Genomic DNA, 20308 nt, shown 5'->3' with positions numbered 1-20308 from the left:
CAAATTCCAAATCAATATGACATTTTCATATTCAAGGTTTACCTGTGGCACATGTCAAACACACCCATCGATATGCCGATTGGCTGCCATGCAACCATAATTCGGGAGACAGATAGTACCTGCATTCGAACACTATCAATGAAGAAATAAAAATATGGCATGGCCACAAATCTCAGGATAGTAGATAATGGAAGATGTGAAAACATTGGGGTGTGATACTGATAGGAAGTACTTGAGTTCGCAAGTAATCCCAAGGGTAATACTTGAGTTCGCAAACAAACCTAGCAAGATTGGGTGGAAAACAGTAAAAATAACAGCTGTTTACAGCAGTCAAATAGCAGTTGACAGCAGATTTTATTAGGAAAACAGGGAAAAACTGAGAGAAACAATGGGGAAATCCACTATTAGATGAAAGAAAACAGTAACGGTACAAGTTTCTTCAATTCAAGAGGAAGAAACAACTCTCCAAATCTCTAGCTAAGCTTAAAGCCCAAGAACACAAACCCTAGATTTCAAATTGCTTTTCAAATTCAAGATGAAATCCTCATTCTATCACTAGCACCTAATCAAAGCAAAAGGAGACATACAAAATTCTTAAACAGCCCCCCTAATTCAAATTTCACTCCTAAACACTCATTACATTAATTGCTTGGGCCCACAACCACCCTAATTCAAATTTCTCTCCTAAACACTCATTAGATTAATTGCTTGAGCCCACTAGGCCAACCGCCCCCCTCTCCCTGAGTTCCGCCCTCCCCCTAGGCTGACGACAATACACCTGAACCGATCCTAGTTGGACCGGTTCAGCCGGCCTTACAGATACTTCCACAAATAACATAAAGAAAATCAACATTGCAATTTCATTCACCAAACTACAACATCAAATTATCGAAAAACAAGAAATATTTTACAACTGAAATTGTCCAATCTTACATTTGTTATGGAGTCTAATATAAATTAAGAGATAATCACTTCGTGAATATAAAGCTTAATTTTCAAAAATAAAGAACAGCTGTGATGCAGTAACTTGTAGCGGTTCCGGCAGTTTTGAACTTATCCACATAGCCTATTACAGAAATGATTTCAAGGGGATTTGCTCCCGAAATGATTTCCTTTGGGCTTTGTTTGGCAATGATTCTATATGGATTTGCTTTTGTGCCTTTCATAGGCTTGATGGCTGAAAGATTTCAATGCAAAATTATTTACATTGAAAATACATGAATGCAGATGGTTCTAGGTGCTTATACAGGACTAATCCCTGCCAACTACTGCTTTATATGTGATCTTTGGTTTCGCATTTACTTTGTACTTATCGTTGGACATTATGCCACTGCCATAATTCTTGTATAAGCCACAGTATCTGCTATCTGCTGCCTTGCCATGCGAGATTTCAGTGACAGTTAAGTAGCGGCTTCTCTATGTGAAATTACCAGAGAAGTAGATGGCAGTGCTTGTGTAAAGGATAAATATATCATGAAAATCCAGGGTACATTTTAATGCTTGTAAGTGTCGAAATCTGATACATGTAATGAAGGAACATTGACTGAATAAAATTTATTATTCCTGTTTTAATTTTCTTTATGTAAGTAAGATGATAATTCATTCCAATGCGCTACAAGTTTAACCTAATTCCGAGATAAATCGTTTCTTTATATTAGTATAAGGCTGATACAAACCCATATGATCGAAACAATAAACAATAATTCAAGCTTTCCAACAACCCCAATAACATGGAGATTGAAGTGAAAGAATAGATTAATCATAGCCAAGGACTTGGATCATTTCGTTGCATACCTAATACTCCTGAAAGATGTAAAAGCCCAAACTCTCAACTATTGAGATATTATCCGCTTTGGCCTAATAGCCTAAAGCTTTTGTCCATTTGGTGTAACTTTCTAGGAGGTCAGGAGTTTCTTCTATACAAGTACGCTTAACTTTGAAATTTCTACTAAAATTTGAAACATTCATCAAAAGGTATCTCAATATTTAAGAGTTCAGTTTTAATTTGGTTAGAGGTTTTACAATCTTTCCCACTTAGATAGATGATGTCCTCATCAATTTTTTTAGCTCATAATCATCCACTAGGTAAATAGGAGCACTTGGTTCCCATCTTTTAGTTGAAGTATTGCTCTGATACTATTTGTAATAGCTCAAACTCTCAACCATCAAAATATAATCCTTTTTGGCCTAATGGCCTCACGGTTTTGTCCTCTTGATGCAACTTCCCAGTAGGTCATTCATCCCATGATTGTTTCGATACAAGCATGCTTAACTTTGAAGTTCTGCAAAAATTTCAATAGTTACACCAAAAGGTGTCTTGATATTTAAGAGTTCAGCTTTAACTTCTTAAAGGGTTTCACAAAAGACGGGTACTAAAAGGCTTAAAAGGCTCATTTATTACCTATTAACCCTAACACAACACGCTATTTTCTATTATAATTAATATAACGAATAGGGCCCACTACGTCACACAAGATATTACTAATCCCTATCAAATACAAAGTAAGATTTAAAAGAATTTGAAACTCATCTCTTTGTTCATTTATTGTGTAGTTCAAAATCATTAAATTATGACGATTTCCTTACACACATTAGCACTTTCCTCACCCACAACCACCACTTTCCCTCCAATAGCAATCACCAACCAATCGTCATCGACCGTAATCATCCATCACCTTCTATCATTGCCTGTTATATTTCTAAAATGCATCATAACAAATAAAATTCATTACATATGATTGCATCAAAACAAATAACTCATGAATTTTTAAAATACATGCAGTCAAATTACACTACATTTGCAGCAGCACGACGGTTCAGGGCATTCATGTCTCATGTGTTCAAGTCGCTCAACCTGCCAAATATTATATTGCATTTTAAAAAACAACTAACCAAACAACTCCTTCGTAAAGTCTTTCTTTGACTAAATTTCTTTTACATATTTTGCTCTTAACTTGCAAGTGCTTTTGACCATGTTTAGATTTGATAGCCTAAAATTCTAATTTTGATAAATAAAATGCAATTGATCGTTGAATTTGCATAGTTCAAATCTCTAGCTAATTTATTCAGATGCATTCAGTCATTACATTATCCTTTGGGTTCTAATTCTCATATTATTATTTTGCATTTAAAGAAATATTTTTTTAGTGTACTCAGTGGTCAATGATTTGTGAATCCTAAAATCTCTAGTGTAGTGAAATGATTTATAGCCCAACGTTAACGGATATAAATCATTCCACTACACTGCATGTAAGGCAATGGTGTTTTCAGTCACCACAGAAATTCTTCCACCAGCTATGACCCTCATGGTAGCTGGGGCTTCCGACTGTGATGGCCTTTTGAAAACATAAATCCTTCTCTGAAGATTCTTAGTAGTAGCGATAGAAACTCGCGATGCTGGCAAATGCACGCAATGTGCAAAAATTTGAGCAGGGCGAGGCCTCCTTAAAATCTCTTCATAGTTCATGCCATTCACAGGAGCGAAGACAACCCTTCCAGTAGCTCCGAGAAATTTGAGCCCACCAAACTGGATGTTGGCCCCGCAGCTTCCAGTATTGATCACAGTATTCGCTAGCTGAATGTTGACTCCACATCCCAGCTGGACGGTAACTGATGCGTTCGGCAGATCCATAAGCACAAATTAAAGGCAAGGGTTAGTAATCAACATTTGATACCCACACTTCTAAAATGTAGAGACTACATAGAACAAAATAACAAAAGCAAGAAATTTAAACACATTTTAAACTCTGCTTAGTGAAATACTAAAATGAATTTATTGAATGATCACTTTATGATATTTAAAATTTTAATTCATTGAATGATCATTTTGATAACTTTGGAACTCTAGCCCATGTTAATTTAGCTGCTACTTATGTTGCACCGATACACCTATTCATGAGGTCGTGCTGTATCCGATACACCGATACACGGATACGCCTCCGATACTCCACCGATACGTGTCAGATACGCCAAAGTTGTATCCAATTAAAATACTATATAATTTCAAAAGGACATGCGTATCCGATACACGTGTCCTTTGAAAAACAAAAATAAATCCAAAAAAAAGACGTGTCATATTTACTTTCGTGATTGCGAACAAGATTCTCTCATTTTCGAGATGGATTTGAGTCTCTTGATGATATGAAAATATTAAAATTTACTAATGTTTCACTTGATGAGCCTGAATTAGAAGCTACGATATTTATTGAAGATGATATAGAAGTTCAAAGACAAACCAATGAAGAAGATAATTATATCATTCCTTCTATTGAATAGTTGAAATTTCATGTGTTAGATAATTTATGTTTATGCTTTTGTTGTTGTACTAAACATTTAATGCTTACTTATATTTTGATATTATAAGCTACAAGGCTACAAATGATGTTGTTGTCATTTTTTTTGTAATTTCAAATATCATGCTTTGATTTCTTTCTTAATTTTTATGTATGATTATAAATTATAATGCCGTGTCCGCGCCATACCCGTGTCCTGTATTTTTTACGAATTGATGTATCCCGTATCCGTATCGTGTTGTATCCGTGTCGCCGTATCTGTATCGGTGCAACATAAGCTACTACTATAGCGCTTAGACAACTAGCTAAAGATGGAAAGGAAAATCAATCCCTACCAGAGTCACCAAAAACCTGTGGGCTCTGAAAATTTGCACCCCGGCCTCACCTCTTTCGTGTTAGTTTTAACATATAAAATTTTGAGATAAATTTTCCGAAGGCAGATTGGGTTTGAAATAAGACACTACTAAAGATTTCGTCCTTATTTGCGAGGACTTTATGATCTGAGTTCTAGTTTCCTATAGGCGCAAGCCCTTATAGTTAATTACCCCACTTGATAACGAGAGATAACTTTCAATTAAGGCTAGTCATCAATCAGATACATAAAGATATGTGTATCTGGCATATAGTAGTAGCATGGGTTTAGGTGTTTGGAAGTTTGATATTTAAAATTGAAAATTTCACTATCGTACACATAAAGCGGATGGTAGGGGAATGAAAGATGGGCCCGATTAAGATCCTATGGTTCCGTTGTCTCGGGCCATCGTGGTCCCTGATCTACATAATCATATTCAGGGGAGGTAGTCAACCCAACCTGACTCTTCACCCAACCTGACAGAAAAATCCTTATCAGCAGCCATGGGTTCCTTCGTCCAAGGGTACCTTTAAGACCTGAGAAAGGGAGGGGGGATTTGTTTAAGAGGACAAATTTGAATCAATCTTAGCTGACAGAGGGCTTTATGCTCTATCGATTATATCATATTGATTTATATATCAAGGATATAGTGCCATAAAAGAGCTTATAAGCTCTGACCATGACTGTAATTTAGTGGTGCAATTTGGCGACAAATCACCCGGTTCAAAGGGCCCCGATCATAGCCATTTTACCTATAGTGCCATTTGATAGTAAAACAGCTGGTTAGAGGACACGTGCCATGTCCCTTCTTACAAGAAATAGATTGAGAATGAATTTTAGTGATATTCTCAAACAGACATTAGCTCTTTGTGAGTTGAAGCAATATTTGAAATTTGACCATCTCTATAAATTGCTGTGGATGGTGAATTAATTTTGCTTTAAGCATTTGATGGTTAATTTCAATTTTAAATATTTCAAGTTTTGATATTTTCTAAGAGTTTTAGATTTTTATGGGCATCAGGGCGGCATTTTAAATATTTGAAATTAACCACTCCGGATGAGATCTACGTTCAACATGGCTATCGGGGTGTTAAATAATTTGGGTGTTTGTTATTTGAACCGTGTCAATTATATTCGCCCACTAACAGAATATTGGGTTTAATGTAAGTTTTATGCCTTTAGCATTGAACCATTCATTTAATAGACCTTGAAGGCCTAATATGAACTATAAAACAAAATATCTAGGTCGATGTTGCGACCATATATTTGCTTAACGGTTTGAACCATATCGACTCCTATTCATTCACATAGGAGGATCGGGCTCAAATTTAAGTTCATTTCTAGACCTGCTCAGCATCCTCAAATGTTATGTGTGTACCCATAACACGCTCGTCAGGGCCCATACGGGTGTATATTCTTACATTTATACAGGTTAATGTGCTTACATGTGCACTTCTATGTTTATGCATATACATGTTGCAATGTATATGTGGGGGCATTTTTGAAATATTTGACACTGGTCAACTGTACAGGCAACCATCATTGAATGTGTTCGACGCTCTATTTAAGATCTTATAGACACCTTATGTCTACTTGTATGAGTATTATATATCTGGTGGCATAGCATCGCACTATGTCATTTGTCTATTTAATACAAGTAGACTGTCGTTTATTGCTTATTTCTTTCTGCTAGTAGATTACTGTGCACAAATGAGTCTCGTGCTATATTATTTGTAGATAACTGCATTTACAATGGTTCTCTTGTACTTGCTCGCAAATAGCTTGGTAAGTGTATAACAGATCTCCTAAAATGACCTGTAGGACCTTGCATCTGTTATAGTCTTTCTCCATTTTCCGCACATAATGTGTTGAATGTATGCTCGTGTTCGTAGAGATCCCATCACATCTACAACATATCTACCAATGTTGCTTGCAAGTGAGCTAAATTCATCATAGTCCTTTTTGCATTGTACTATGAGATAGCGAGCCTCTTGTAGTAGCTCGTATGTGCTTGCATTTGTTATGCGTCATCAGCCTTTGCTTGCAATTGATTAATGTATTTGACTGTCATCACATAATTGTTGATTGCAAGGGTGTTATAGCATTTGTTGCATATTGCTTATGTATGTTTGCAGACAGTGTTATTATTTGCGAGAAAATGAGTATGTTCATCTGCAAAGTAGTGCTGACTCCTGACTAAGCTGTCGTCACCATTAATTTCTCCATATACGTTGGCTGGCAAGCTACTGCATTTTCTTGTGTATTGATCTTCAGTGTTCACATGAAATTATTCACTTATTTACAAGTCAATATTATAAGGAGGTTGATTTGTCTGTTGTATCATTTTCATACTTTGCTCATGAACGTGCTGTCATGTTCATCACATGCTGCCTATATGTGCTCCTAGAGAAATTGTCACATTCCTTAGATATCAACTATCATAGTCCATAGGTGCTTATTTTCATTGCGGCCCTTTCTGTACTTACTTGTAGATAACATATCATATAGATGACGAGTTTCCCGCAATGGCATCGTAGACATTTGCGTGTGTTGCATATATGTTGTCTCTAGTTGTACATAATAAATTGTGTGTATATATATGCATTCATAAAGGATTTGTCGTCCTTACAAAACATCTATTGTTATTGCTTGTATAGATTATTATATTAGTTTAAATGTTGAAATTGATCACAAGGCATTGTTGCATTCACTGCATATCAACTTCCATTGTTCAAAGGGGATTGGTACTTCTGTTTGCAAGCTAACTAATAGTAGCTATGGAAAAGTCGCATATATTATCATGTTCATTAGAAACCCTTTAGCAGGCTTAGCACGTTCATCAAGAATCTTCTTTTGCAAGTTAGCACAGTCATTGTGTATTCTCTGTGGTCATCTATATGCAATTCATTGTGTATATTATGAATTCCCTTGCATTATGAGCAAATTAATATGTTCACTGCAAATTCCATGTTCTTTCATTGATACTCATTTGAATGATCTCAGCTTTGAATGATCTCAGCTTATTAATTAGCATGTGCATTCTTAGTGTGGTTGTGCATTTTAAAATTTAAAGCCCGATTCCCTACTATTTAGTTTGAATTATGTTCCCCGCGGTCTGGTTTACATGCTTAGTTCCCTGCAGTTCAAATCAGATTCAATTTTAGTTCATCATCATTTGATTCAAGTCCAGGTCCTCTGTTCTTTGTTCAAGTCCTCTTGTTATTTCGTTCAGTTCATGTTTGCAAGTTACTGTTAATTGTTCAAGTTTTGTTCAAATAAGGTCCCCTGTTAGTGCAATTTTCAACAGCCTCCCAGTGTCTCGGCCATTTAGGGAAAATTCAAAGAGTTTGGGCCTCCAGCCACTCCCACGCGCACCAAAGGCGTGCTTAGGTGGTCTACCGGTCCGACGCGAACATCGAGGAAGGAGAGTGGGGGGATTATTTTATATTAATTATAATTAACATTATTTAAATAAGATTAATTAAATATTCATTCTTAATTAATCATTCTTTTTTTATAAATTATAATTAATTAAAATAATTAATTAAAATTATTAAAATTAATTAATATAATAAGTTATAATTAATTTAGAATTAATTATAACTTATTAACATTAATTAATTTTAATAAAATATAATTAATTAATATTAATTAATAATAATTAATTTATAAACTTTGATTAATTAAAAATAATAATTATAATTAATTATATTTAACTAATATAATTATAATTAAATTATTTATAATAATAATAAAAAAAGGAACCCCCTGGCTCGACGGATTCAAGGGATTTGGTTGTGGAAGCTCACGTGAAGGGAGAAAGTTACCTTCACAGCCGGCTAGCTCCCGTGTTGCTTCCGATCAGACTGGGAGGGAAAGCCGTCGAGTGAGCAAAGTCGAGCGGCTACGAGGGGTCGAAGAAGCAACGAAAGGGAGAAAGTTAACTTCACGCCAGTGAGCTCCGGTTCGGGCGTCCGATCAAAATGTTGTTGCTTTCGATCCACTGGAAGGGAAAGTCGACGGAGTGGGGTCGGACGGCACGAAGGAGTCGGAGAAACAACTTCACAGTGAGCGAGCTCCAACGTCACTTCAGATCGAAGTGTCGTAGCTTCCGATCGGACAAGAAAGGGACGCCGTCGAAGGAGTTCTGGCGTCGGGTTGGAGCCGCAGATAGCGAACGGGATTGGGTTGGAGAGGAAGGACTGGAGGTGGAGTTGGGGTCGTGTGGGATTTTCGAATGAGTCCCGAAGGCTTCCGCAGGTCCGGTATTTAACGACGGGAGTTGGAGTGAGATCGAGGCAACGTCGCAGGATTTACGCCGGATTTCCGCAGGTTTTTCCGGAGAAACGACGCAGACGGCGCCGAACGGCAGGATTCGCGGAGGCTTTCGTGGATCCGATGGGTATGTGCCATAGGATTTATGCGTTGTTTTCTTCTCCCTTTCATTCCTTCAGTTATTGTTTAGAGGTCAACAAAATGGTGACAACAATGTGCAAAATCCCTTTCCCTTAGCTTTTTTTGTCTTCTTCTCTTCATTATCTTTTTTTTTTGACGATGATGATAATAATAATAATAATAATAACTAGAATAGTAATTAACTAGTAATGCTAACAACGATTGTGAGATCAAAAGTTTTAGGAGGATTTTTTTATTACCTATCAGGAGGCTGTTTTGATTTCTAGGATGCAGTTTGAATGACGCTTAATTGGTGGGCAGGGGGAAAGTAATACAGGCTATGGGAGAGGATGTAAGCTTTAGTAGAGGGAATAAAGGGCTTTTGAGGTGGCTTGAGAGGAGTCAGAATAGTGAGGGATTTGTGGAAGGTAGTGAGTGAGAGTTTCGATTGCAGGTGACGAGCAGAGTGTAGAGAAGATCAGAAGTGCTTGCAAACAAGGGAGGAGGTCTCGAGCAATTTGGCCGCGTATAGTCGAAGTGGGGGATCGGCTACGCTGTGTGGTGTGGTTTTGAGATCGGCAAAGTAGCTCGGGCTGAACAGGGAGGTTGATTGGCTGAATATGAGGTCAGGGCAGGAGTAGGATGAAATTTGGGATCTCAGTCATGACAGGGCTGGAAGATCGAGCAACAGGCGGGAAGTTGGAGTACCGCGGATGGAGGGAACGTTCGATCTGGTCACTTAAGGCTGAATCGTTGATTGCGGCTCGCGACTGTGGAGGTTGGCGTCAGGACCAAACAAGGACTCGTAGAGGTATGGTATTCGACCAATTTAAGGATCGGTTGCAGGGGGATGCTGCGAGACCTAGAGGTTCGACTGAAGTCGACTGCAGGCGGCCGATCGGGCTTGCGGGTTTGGGCATGCTGCTTGATGTGAGCTCAGACAGAAGATGTGTCAAAAGGTTTGGTCAGTGTAGACGACGAGGAAGGGTACAGTGAGTTTGGTTCCTACTCGTGATAAGCAAGCCAACGTATCAACCATAGTTGAGGTCTCCACTACTCTGAATTAGCAGAGAACTTTATCTGACATTTAATCCTCACCGTTGGTCTTTAACCAACTCATCTCTACCGCTCGGTAGAGGCATTATCTGATTATATAAAGATGTAAAAAGGCTCGGTTGAACAAGGAAGGAAAGCAAGTTCACTGTTCATTCTCTGTTTCCTTTTCTCTATAATTTCCTGCGTGTATTTGCCTTCTCTGTTGCAGGTTCTAAGAAGGCGCAGAAGAATGAAGTTCAACATGGTATCAGAGCAGGTTTTGTGCCTCACGGCTTGAGTTCGAGATCCTGGTTTCTGCATTTTGTTTGTTTTGTTTCTCGATTTTCCGTCTTATGGCAAGCCCATCTGAATCTTCTACTTCCTCTCAAACACCATCTCCACTGAAAATGACTGATATACCAATTCCTCCCCAATTAAAATTTCTTATGTCCAACGTTAAATCCGTGCTCAACATTCAGCTTTCAGCTGATAATTATCCTCTATGGAAAACTCAGATACTTAAGTTGTTCACGGCTAATGGTTTTGAGGGTTTTTTGGATGGATCCACTCCAAAACCTGCCAAGCTTTTATCGTCTGCAACTGAGCTCAAATCAAACCCGGAATACTACTCCTGGTTACTTGTTGATCAAAACCTTGCTGCGGTTTTATATTCGACGATCTCTCCGACTTTTCTGCCGTATGTCCTGTCTCTTGATTCTTGCTCTCAAATCTGGCAAACCATTGAGCGTCGACTTCAGTCGACCAACCGATCACACATTCTTCAACTGAAAAATGAACTTCATCATGTTTCCATGAAGGATAAAACCATGATGCAATACTATCTGAAATTAAAGGCAAGGTAGATGCTATCGGTTCCTCTGGTTCACCATTGTCATCAGATGACATTATTATGTACACTCTTAATGGTTTGCCTAGTTCTTATCAAGGCTTCAAAACTGCAATTCGAACAAACTTGAATCCGCTCAGTTTAGACGATTTTTACGCTCTTTTGTGTAGCGAAGAGCTAAATTTAGCTGCTGAATCCATTCGTGAGATGACTATCTCTTCTGAACCTCTTCAAGCTTTGACAACTCAACGGAATCGCGGTCATGGTCGGACGTATCGCGGTCGATCCTCTTCTCGTCCTCCTCGTGGACGCATGAATTCGTCTCGCAGTTCTCCAGCTCCTACTTCACCGGTGGAATGCCAAATTTGTGGAAAATTTGGTCATACAGCAGTTAAATGCTGGTATCGTGGTGATTTTAATTATCAGTCCCCCACCTCCGCATATTCAGCTGATTTGGCTTCTTCTTCGTCCGACTGGTTACTCGACACCGGTGCAACAGCACATCTTACTTCTGATTCGAACCAGTTATACAATTCTAAACCATACAAAGGATCTCAACAAGTTATGGTTGGAAATGGCGACCTCTTAACGATCACACATACTGGTAAAGGCTTATTACCTACTCCTAGCCGTAAGCTTCTTCTTTCCTCTCTTCATCTTGTGCCACATTTAACTAAAAATCTTATCTCTGTTAAGCGTCTCACAACTGACAATTCTTGTGCTGTTATTTTTGATGCACATGGCTATCGCGTTCAGGATTCGAAGAACAACCACATTCTCCTTCACGGTCCCTCTATTCACGGACTCTACCCTCTTCAAACTGAATCTGCTTCGCTTCCGCTCCAGACTGCGTTTTCGGCTATCATACCTGAGACTCAGCTCTGGCATCGGCGTTTGGGACATCCCTCTCATCCGGTTCTTCTACAGTTACCAAGATATGTTACTTCTGTGTCCTGTTCTTTATCTTCTAGTAATCAATGTAATACTTGTGATCTCTCTAAGAGTCACAAGCTTCCTTTTTCACCTTCTTCTTCAAGGTCTAGTCAAGTATTAGAATTAATACATAGTGATGTATGGGGTCCATCCCCTTTTCTATCTTTCCATGGTTTTAAATATTATGTGTTATTCATCGATGATTTCTCCCGTTTTACGTGGATTTATCCTTTACGAGCAAAATCTGATGTGCCTACTATTTTTATTCAATTTAAACGTTTGGTTGAAAATCAATTTGATACTCACATCAAATGTTTCCGCTCGGATGGAGGCGGAGAATATACATCTAAATTCCTTCAGTCTTTTCTCTCTACATGTGGTATTATTCACCAGATTACTTGTCCATATACCCCTCAACAAAACGGTGTGGCCGAGCGTAAACATCGGCACATACTGGAGACAACTCGAACTCTTCTTATTGATGCAAAATTACCAAATCAATTTTGGCTACATGCTGTAATCACTTCAGTTTATTTAATTAATAGATTGCCACCTCTTTCAAAAAACTACAAGTCTCCTTTTCACTTAATCTTTAAATCACCTCCGGATTATTCCTCTCTAAAAGTATTTGGCTGTCTTTGTTATCCTCTCACTCCTTCTCTTTCACTTACAAAATTTCATCCTAGATCTTTACCCTGTGTCTTCATTGGGTATGCATCTAACACTAAAGGATACTACAGTTTCATATTCCTACTGGCAAGATTTTCACATCTCGCCATGTCAAATTCCACGAAAATGTCTTTCCTTTCAACCAATTACAGCCTCAATCTATTACTCCTCCTTCTCCACACGTATCTTATACTCCTCCTACTCTTCTTGTTCCAAGCTACATTAAACAATCCTCTCAACCAGTTTTGTCCACTTCTCCGAGAGCAACATCACCTCTGAATTCCATTCACGTTTCTACCTCATCGCATAACTCCGTTTCTACTACTTCTCCCATTACAATTCCAAATAGCACGTCTCACTCTACTCCAGCTGACGCTACTTCCTCAGATTCTTCCGCAACTACATCACTTCCCAATCCACCTTCACTACCGTCCTCTCATCCTATGCTTACACGGCTACGGACTGGTAATCTTAAGCCTAAACATATTGTTAGTATGAATGCTGTTGCAATGTCTTCTGATCCTACTAGCTTTACTGAGGCTGTCAAACATTTAGTTTGGCGTCAAGCTATGTCAGCTGAATTTGATGCTCTACAACAGCAGGGCACCTGGACACTTGTTCCACCCAACCCAAATCAACATGTTTTGGGTTGCAAATGGATTTTTAAAACCAAATATCACTCCGATGGCTCTCTAGCCAGACACAAGGCACGGCTTGTTGCAATGGGCTGCAGTCAACAATATGGATTGGATTATTTTCATACATTTAGTCCTGTGGCTAAACTTCCAACTATACGCATCTTACTGATAGTTGCTGCTACCTTTAAATGGGACGTTCTTCAACTTGATATATCGAATGCTTTTCTTCATGGAGCTCTTAATGACACCATCTATATGTCTCAACCTACTGGTTTTAAAGATTCCTTACATCCAGATTATGTGTGTCTTCTAAAAAAGTCTATATATGGTTTGAAACAATCACCAAGAAAGTGGTTTGAGACTTTTTCCACGTATCTTTTAACCTATGGCTTTCGTCAGAGTACGGCTGATCCTTCATTATTACTCTATAACAAAGACTCTGTGGTGATTTATATTTTAGTATATGTCGACGACATATTACTAACAGGAAATGATCATCCCACGGTTCAGCATTTGCTTACTGCACTACATCACCGATTCAATATGAAGAATCTGGGAAGAGTTTCATATTTTCTTGGTATGCAAATTATTCATACTCCAACGGGCTTCCATCTTTCTCAGTCCAGGTATGCTTTAGAAATTCTTCATAAAGCTGGAATGGAGCATTCTAAACCGATTTCCACTCCTATTGCTACCAAGACTAATTTCACTCAAATACCTCAACTCTCCACCGCTGCAGCCAACTCATACAAGCAAATTGTAGGTTCTCTTCAATATCTAACATTGACTAGACCTGACATTGCTTACACGGTAAATCGATTATGCCAACATATGCATAATCCTAATGAGGATCATTTCAAGCTTCTTAAGCGTCTCTTACGGTATCTCAAAGGTACACTTAACTTTGGTTTACCACTTCAAGCAACAAAACTTAATCTTCTCGCTTACTCTGACTCTGATTGGGCGGGTGACCCTATTGATCGAAAGTCCACCACCGGGTATTGTGCTTTTCTTGGGTTGCAATCTTATTTCTTGGCAAGTAAAAAACAGAAAACTGTTGCAAGATCTACAGTGAGTTTGGTTCCTACTCGTAGGCAGACAAGAAAAATCGGAAGGTGACGGAGGGTCAGTTGGCTCGATGGTAGTAGATATTGAGATTCCTTGCGGCTTGGTTGATGGACTGATGAGGATCTTTCAAACAACTTAAAGCAGCTAGCTCGGGTGGCTAGTGATCGGCACAGACAGGGTTGAGGTCTCAAATCGGAGGGACAGAAAGGAGTTTGGCAGCTCTGAGTGTCGAATTGAAGAAAAACTAACGAGGTTCTTCTTATCCTCGTTTTCACGACAAGAGGTTGCATACAAACGAGGCGAGCTGCGAGATCTTAGGCGTACCGACAGGAGATTAGAGTGCTACAGGAGATTTGATGAGAGATATAAGATTGAAGCATCCGAGGTAAATAAATTTGATTTAATTTAACGTCGTTTGACTTTTAATTTAATTAAAATAATAATTATTATAAAAATAGTTTTTTTATTATTATCATTATATTAATTAAAAAAGACAGGGATGCCACAATTACCCAAAATCACCTTGATCTGCACACGATTGCTTTGATTTATATAAACGAGGCGAATGCAACAATGAAGTTCGTTTTGCCATCAGACGTCGTTTGAACAATGTAGCACATCCATTTCCTCAGTTTGCGCATCGTCGCCTTGGGATTTGTGTTGTCGCCCGGACGACCCCAATTGAACAGGTTGACATTGATCTTTGGGCGTTAACGACATTATGGATGCAACGGCTAGATCCGTTTTGTGATCGTATGTCGTCGAGCGATGTTGCGCATCAATTTCGGCCGTCGGTCGTCCCTTTAGACCGATCTCGTTAGATTTGACTGTGAGGGGTCTCCTCTCAGGCGAACTTAACGTCGTGATTGCAACGGCATAATCCATTTGGCAATCAGAGATCGTTTGACCCTTCAAGTGTAAAACCCCTCAGATTCTCCTTTTTTTTGTGCTGTTAGTCCGTACGAACTGACTTTAGTACAGGACGAATTGAAGAAAATTCTGAAAATTTGTATAGTTACTACGTACGAACTGCCTGTAAGAACCTGAGTTTGTCTGTACAAACCTGGATTCGTCCGGGACGAAATTTGTCCAGAGAGCAAGTCGTTCATGAACGAATACACTTCGTCTGGATGAGATTTGTCCAAAGGGCAAATCGTCCGGGACGATCCTGTTTGATAAGTATCGGATTTGAGATATTTTGAATCATTTGGAAGAGAGAGAAAAAGTTGGAGAGAGAAAGAGAAGGAAAAGAGAAGAGGAAGGCTTGATTTTGGAGCTCACGGTGCGCTTTTCGTCCGACGCCGCTGTTAAAAGATTTGTTCGTCTCGCAATAAGAACTCCGAATTCTATTTCTGATTTCGAAGATTTCGAGTTTTTGTATTTTTCTGCTCAGTTTTGTGTTTCCGTTACCGAAAAATGTGCAAATCTTTGTATTGACGAAATTTTTACCGCGTAACTTTTGGTATATTTATGAGATGATGTTTCTGTACGATTTGAGTATTTTCTGTAAATTTTTCACCAGATATTTTGACTTCTGATGTGTTTTTATCAAATAGAAAATTATCTGGATATTGAAAAATATTGCTTCACTACAAGTAAAGCTTTGAAACGTTGTTTTATTCGATTTCTGATAATTTGGTGATTTTCTAAAACTGTGTATTTTGACTCTATTTAGGATTTCTTTCGACTATACGATATTTTAAGGATTCTCTTCTTTTGAGTTTAATTGTGTTTGTTGATTGCAATGTATTACTACGAATGCGGATATATGAGTGAATTATTGTTATATTATTGAGCATTATGGATTTTTCTACGGTTAACCGATTCTCCTACTGATGATTTGGATTCTATTGTTTATGCATTGAATTCTGTTTCTGTACTGATTTTCGTATCTGCATCGACTCATTGATCATGTGCAAATGGTTAATATTGATTTGATTGATTTACATGCATATTGCTTCCGTACTGTGTTTTGATTTCAGTTGTAGGTTTTGGTGACCTGCTGGGCTTTTTGAAGCTCATTATATGTGGTTAATGATTTCAGGTGCAGAGCCTCCCGTGTGAAGCTTCTTTCAGACACTAGTATAGGTGTTTTTGTAGTTTTGGTTCTTGTATTGTTTTGTATCCCGAGCGGCTATTTTACATGTTCTTTTGGACGCTACTTTTGGATTGTAAATATGATATGCCGAAATGTGAATTATAGTATTTTGATGTATTTTTGTTTTCTTTAATGCAAATATCATTTCTGGATGTTTGTATTGATCTGAGCGAGAAGAAACAAAAAAAAAGATGAAAGAATAAGAAGAAAGTATATGTCGATGAATCATTTCACTATAGATATCTGGGATGTCACATCAAGTGCTGCAACACGTCGACGCACATGTTTCTTGGATCGCCGATTTTGCCCTTTTTGTGCATGGTTTGATATGTACGGCTCAACAAGATAACGAGGCAATAGATCACAAGAGGAGATATATGGTTCCGATTCCCTCCGAGTGAATTCAAACAAGAGAATTAGGGCAGACCCTTTGTTTAGAAGGACAAGCCAAACCAATGGAGTACAAGAATTCAGAGAAATGGAAAAGAAAATATAGCCGTTGGATTTCTAAACCATTTTTTTCTATACCCACACATAACGCTTGACCCCCTATATATATAAGCATAAGCCAAGGTCAACTCTATAAGATGGACCATCATAAGGGTAGCCAAAGAATTCATTGTAGCCATCTGAATGGCTATTAGGAAGGCACTATATATTTGATGAGCATCTCAGATAAGTATTGCATTCAACTTCTACTATGGCCGAGTATTGTTGGTTAGAATTCTACTGAATACCCTAATTAAGTACGACTTCTGTGCATTGATCGATAAAGTAAAAATAGTGGTAATGCCAAGTACTGATGACTTTCCTTATTTAATCGAGACTTCTCTGAGTTTTAAATATTGTTCAAGCGATTTGTCTCATTGACTTGTTAGATGACTCCAAATGGTTCATTATAAGTGACTTCTAGATTCAGAACGATTTGAACCAATACAATTATTTCAGTTAAAGAAACTTGTCTCAAGTCTGGTTTGACATGTTGAGTCGGTTCAACATTGACTTGATGCACCTAAGACAGGAATGCACTCAACTTTTGATATTAAAAACTTGAGGAATTTTTATCAGAATCTAGTGTATGTTATCATAAAATTGAACTTTAAGAACCTGGACGACTGTCAAAAGGATATTGCTGCTGTCTGCAAAGAGAATTCAAAGGCAATAAATTCACAATTATCGTCGTGGTGGTGGTTGGATTAGAAGAAACATCTGCAAGGTTAGATAAAACAGAGAAAGCAGAGAAAGGAATAGTGAAGAAGCAAATTCATTGTTGTATTATCATCAATATATTTTAGCAGCTGTTACAGGGGTCCTATATATAAGTGACGTAAAGGAGAAAAGGTAGAGGAAAAGCTGCAGGCCGTTGGTGACAGACTGCTGTAGCAGAGAATTGTGGAGAATATAGTAGCGGCTGGAGCAGGTGGTCCCTGATGGTAGAGTCGAGTCATGTGAGCATGTGATACATGTGTGCCAACAGCCCCCCGCAAATTGAGCATCCAATGATTGGATGATTAATTTGGTGCGGAGTTGATGAAAACGGGCTGGAGACGATGGTTTAGTTAGGATATCTGCTAGTTTTTTTTTTTTTTTATCACTAATTTAGTTAGGATATCTGCTAGTTGATCTATGGAATTGATGTAATGGAGAACAACAAAGTTGTTTTTTATGTGCTTGCTAATGAAGTGGTAATCGATTTCGATATGTTTAGTGCGAGTATGAAAGACGGGATTATTTGCAAGAGCCATTGCAGAGGTGTTGTCACAATGAATGGGGGTTGGAGTGATTTGTTGCTCTTGAAATTCTGCTAGCAGTCGACGAGCCAAATGACATCAGAGGTGGCGGAAGAGAGAGCTTGGTATTCTGCCACAGTGGATGATTTGGAAATTGTAGCTTTCTTCTTGACCTGCCATGAAATGAGATTCGAACCAAGATAGGAGCAGAATCCGGTGACCGACTTGCGATCAGATTTATTTGTAGCCCAATCAGCATCAACGAATGTCTGCAGTCTGAGATCGCCGCTGATGAATGGAAGTCCAAAATTTTGAGTTCCCTGGATATAGCGGAGGGGGCGTTTGGGAGATTGGTAGTTTTGGTTTGTGGGATTATGCATGGTTTGACAAATATGATTTGTCACAAATACAATATTAGGTCTAGTAATTGTACGGTAATGGAGTGAACCAGCAATTTTTCGATATAATTTGGGATTGTCAAATGGCTGATCAGCAAACTAGCAATAAGATGGTTTGATAGCTAGCAGAGTGGAAGCTGGTTTGCAAGATGAAAATCCCGAGGCAAGTAGCAGCTCATGGGCATAATGTGATTGATGTAAGAAAAAGCCTGTAGCATTGTGTTGGACTTGAATGCCAAGAAAGGTTGAAACAGAGCCAAGCTGCTTGAGAGCAAAAACTGATTTCAGTTTGAGGAGAAGGTTTTGGATGGTGGTGGGATTGTTTCCAATGAGCAACAGATCATCTACATAAATAAGGAGATACAGACGTATGTCACCATGGATGTAGAGAAGTAAAGATTGATCGGACTTGCTGAAGGTGAAGCTGAACTCAACGAGAGCTGAAGTGAATTTGTTGAATCATTGTCGTAGAGCCTGTGAGTCCATAGAGAGACTTGTGTAGTTTGCAAACATGATTAGGAAAGTCAGGATCCGTGAAACCTAGTGACTACTTCATGTAAACATCCTCATGTAGATCATGTAGGAAGGCATTGGAAATATCAAATTGTAGGACCTGCCATTTACGTTGGATTGCAATGATGAGTAAAATGCGAATTGTGGGCATCTTTGCAATGGGGCTGAAGGTTTCCTTGTAGTAGACTCCATATTCATGGGCAAACTATTGGGCAATGAGGCGAGCTTTGTAGTTCTCAATTTGACCGTCTGGTCATAGCTTGGTTTTGTATGTCAAGCAACATCCAAGAATAAGAGTGTTTGGCAGAGCTGGAGTGAGAGACCATGTTCTCTGTTTCTTAAGAGCCAAAAATTCGGTGGACATTACTTTTTGCCATGGGCGGAGCTTCACTGCCTAGTTAAATGTGGAGGGTGTTGAATGTGGTTGAGTGGTGACCGAGAGATCGAGAATGGCCTTTGGTTTTAGGTGACCCGTTTTAAAACGGGTTAGCATGGAATGATGTGTGGGAGGTGGCAATGATGGGGAAGGAGGTGTAGGATTGATGGGAGAAGGTATTGGCTGAGCGGATGGTCCAGGGGAAGAGTAGTTGATAGGTGAGAGAGTTGGGATAGGCGGATTATGTGAGTTAGAAGTAGATGCATGGGAGGGAAGTAGAGTGGAGGTTGGAATCGGCATGAGTGGAGGTGGCGGGTTGAGAGGTAAAGAAGGCTGTGGAGATGGGGACAGCTGTTGAAGTAGGAATGTGTTCATAAAATATGAGATGGGGACAGTTATTTCCTATTCAATTGTACAATTCATGAGCACTAAATAAGGAAAAATATATATATATAGAATCACAATAATAGTATACCTTACTGATATCTTGAAATGAGTTGACACCTGGTAGCATGTCCTCATCTGGGACAAATACCTTCTTTAAGAGAATATCTCCATTCTGAAAAATTCTTAGGCCAATTTTGTTCTCAATTTTGGTCGCACTCAAACCAGGGGAACCCTTCTTCACAATAAAGCTGGAGCCAGAAAACCAATGCAATAGATCAAGCTATTAGAATATTTAGACAATAACTAACAGAATAAACGCTCGATTTCAACTCTTCAACTGTAATGCTGGAAATTTGTAAACTATAGGCACATAAAACTAATCCAAGGACTTTTTCATTACATCAAAAGCCTTTCTTCATGAATCTACAAATTGAGTCATAAATATGGTACATTATATTACCCATTTATCTGCTTTGTACTCGTGTTCCACGCAAAAATAATGAACACATCAGCAACAGTGCTATTTCCTATCCAGCGCTTCTGTCCATCCAATACCCAACCTCCATTGACCTGGCCA

The 20308-nt window shown here is 38.6% G+C and overlaps 1 protein-coding gene across 1 annotated transcript in view; it reads right to left on the bottom strand.

The window, feature by feature from the left end:
• The window catches only part of LOC110113353 (acyl-coenzyme A oxidase 4, peroxisomal), a gene marked incomplete at its 3' end in the record, with an annotated part of 49551 nt that overhangs the window by 117 nt on the left and 29126 nt on the right, over positions 1-20308 (bottom strand). Inside the window, exons 8-10 of the mRNA XM_028695949.1 lie at positions 20192-20301; positions 19820-19979; positions 43-119 (exon numbers count right to left, since the gene is read on the bottom strand). Coding sequence (XP_028551782.1) covers positions 43-119; positions 19820-19979; positions 20192-20301 — 347 coding nt within the window. The remainder of the gene's footprint in view (positions 1-42; positions 120-19819; positions 19980-20191; positions 20302-20308) is intronic.

This window comes from Dendrobium catenatum, unplaced genomic scaffold (assembly GCF_001605985.2).
Source record: "Dendrobium catenatum unplaced genomic scaffold, ASM160598v2 fragScaff_scaffold_716, whole genome shotgun sequence".
NCBI lineage: Eukaryota > Viridiplantae > Streptophyta > Magnoliopsida > Asparagales > Orchidaceae > Dendrobium > Dendrobium catenatum.
This window is presented reverse-complemented; position numbering and strand designations above follow the sequence as displayed.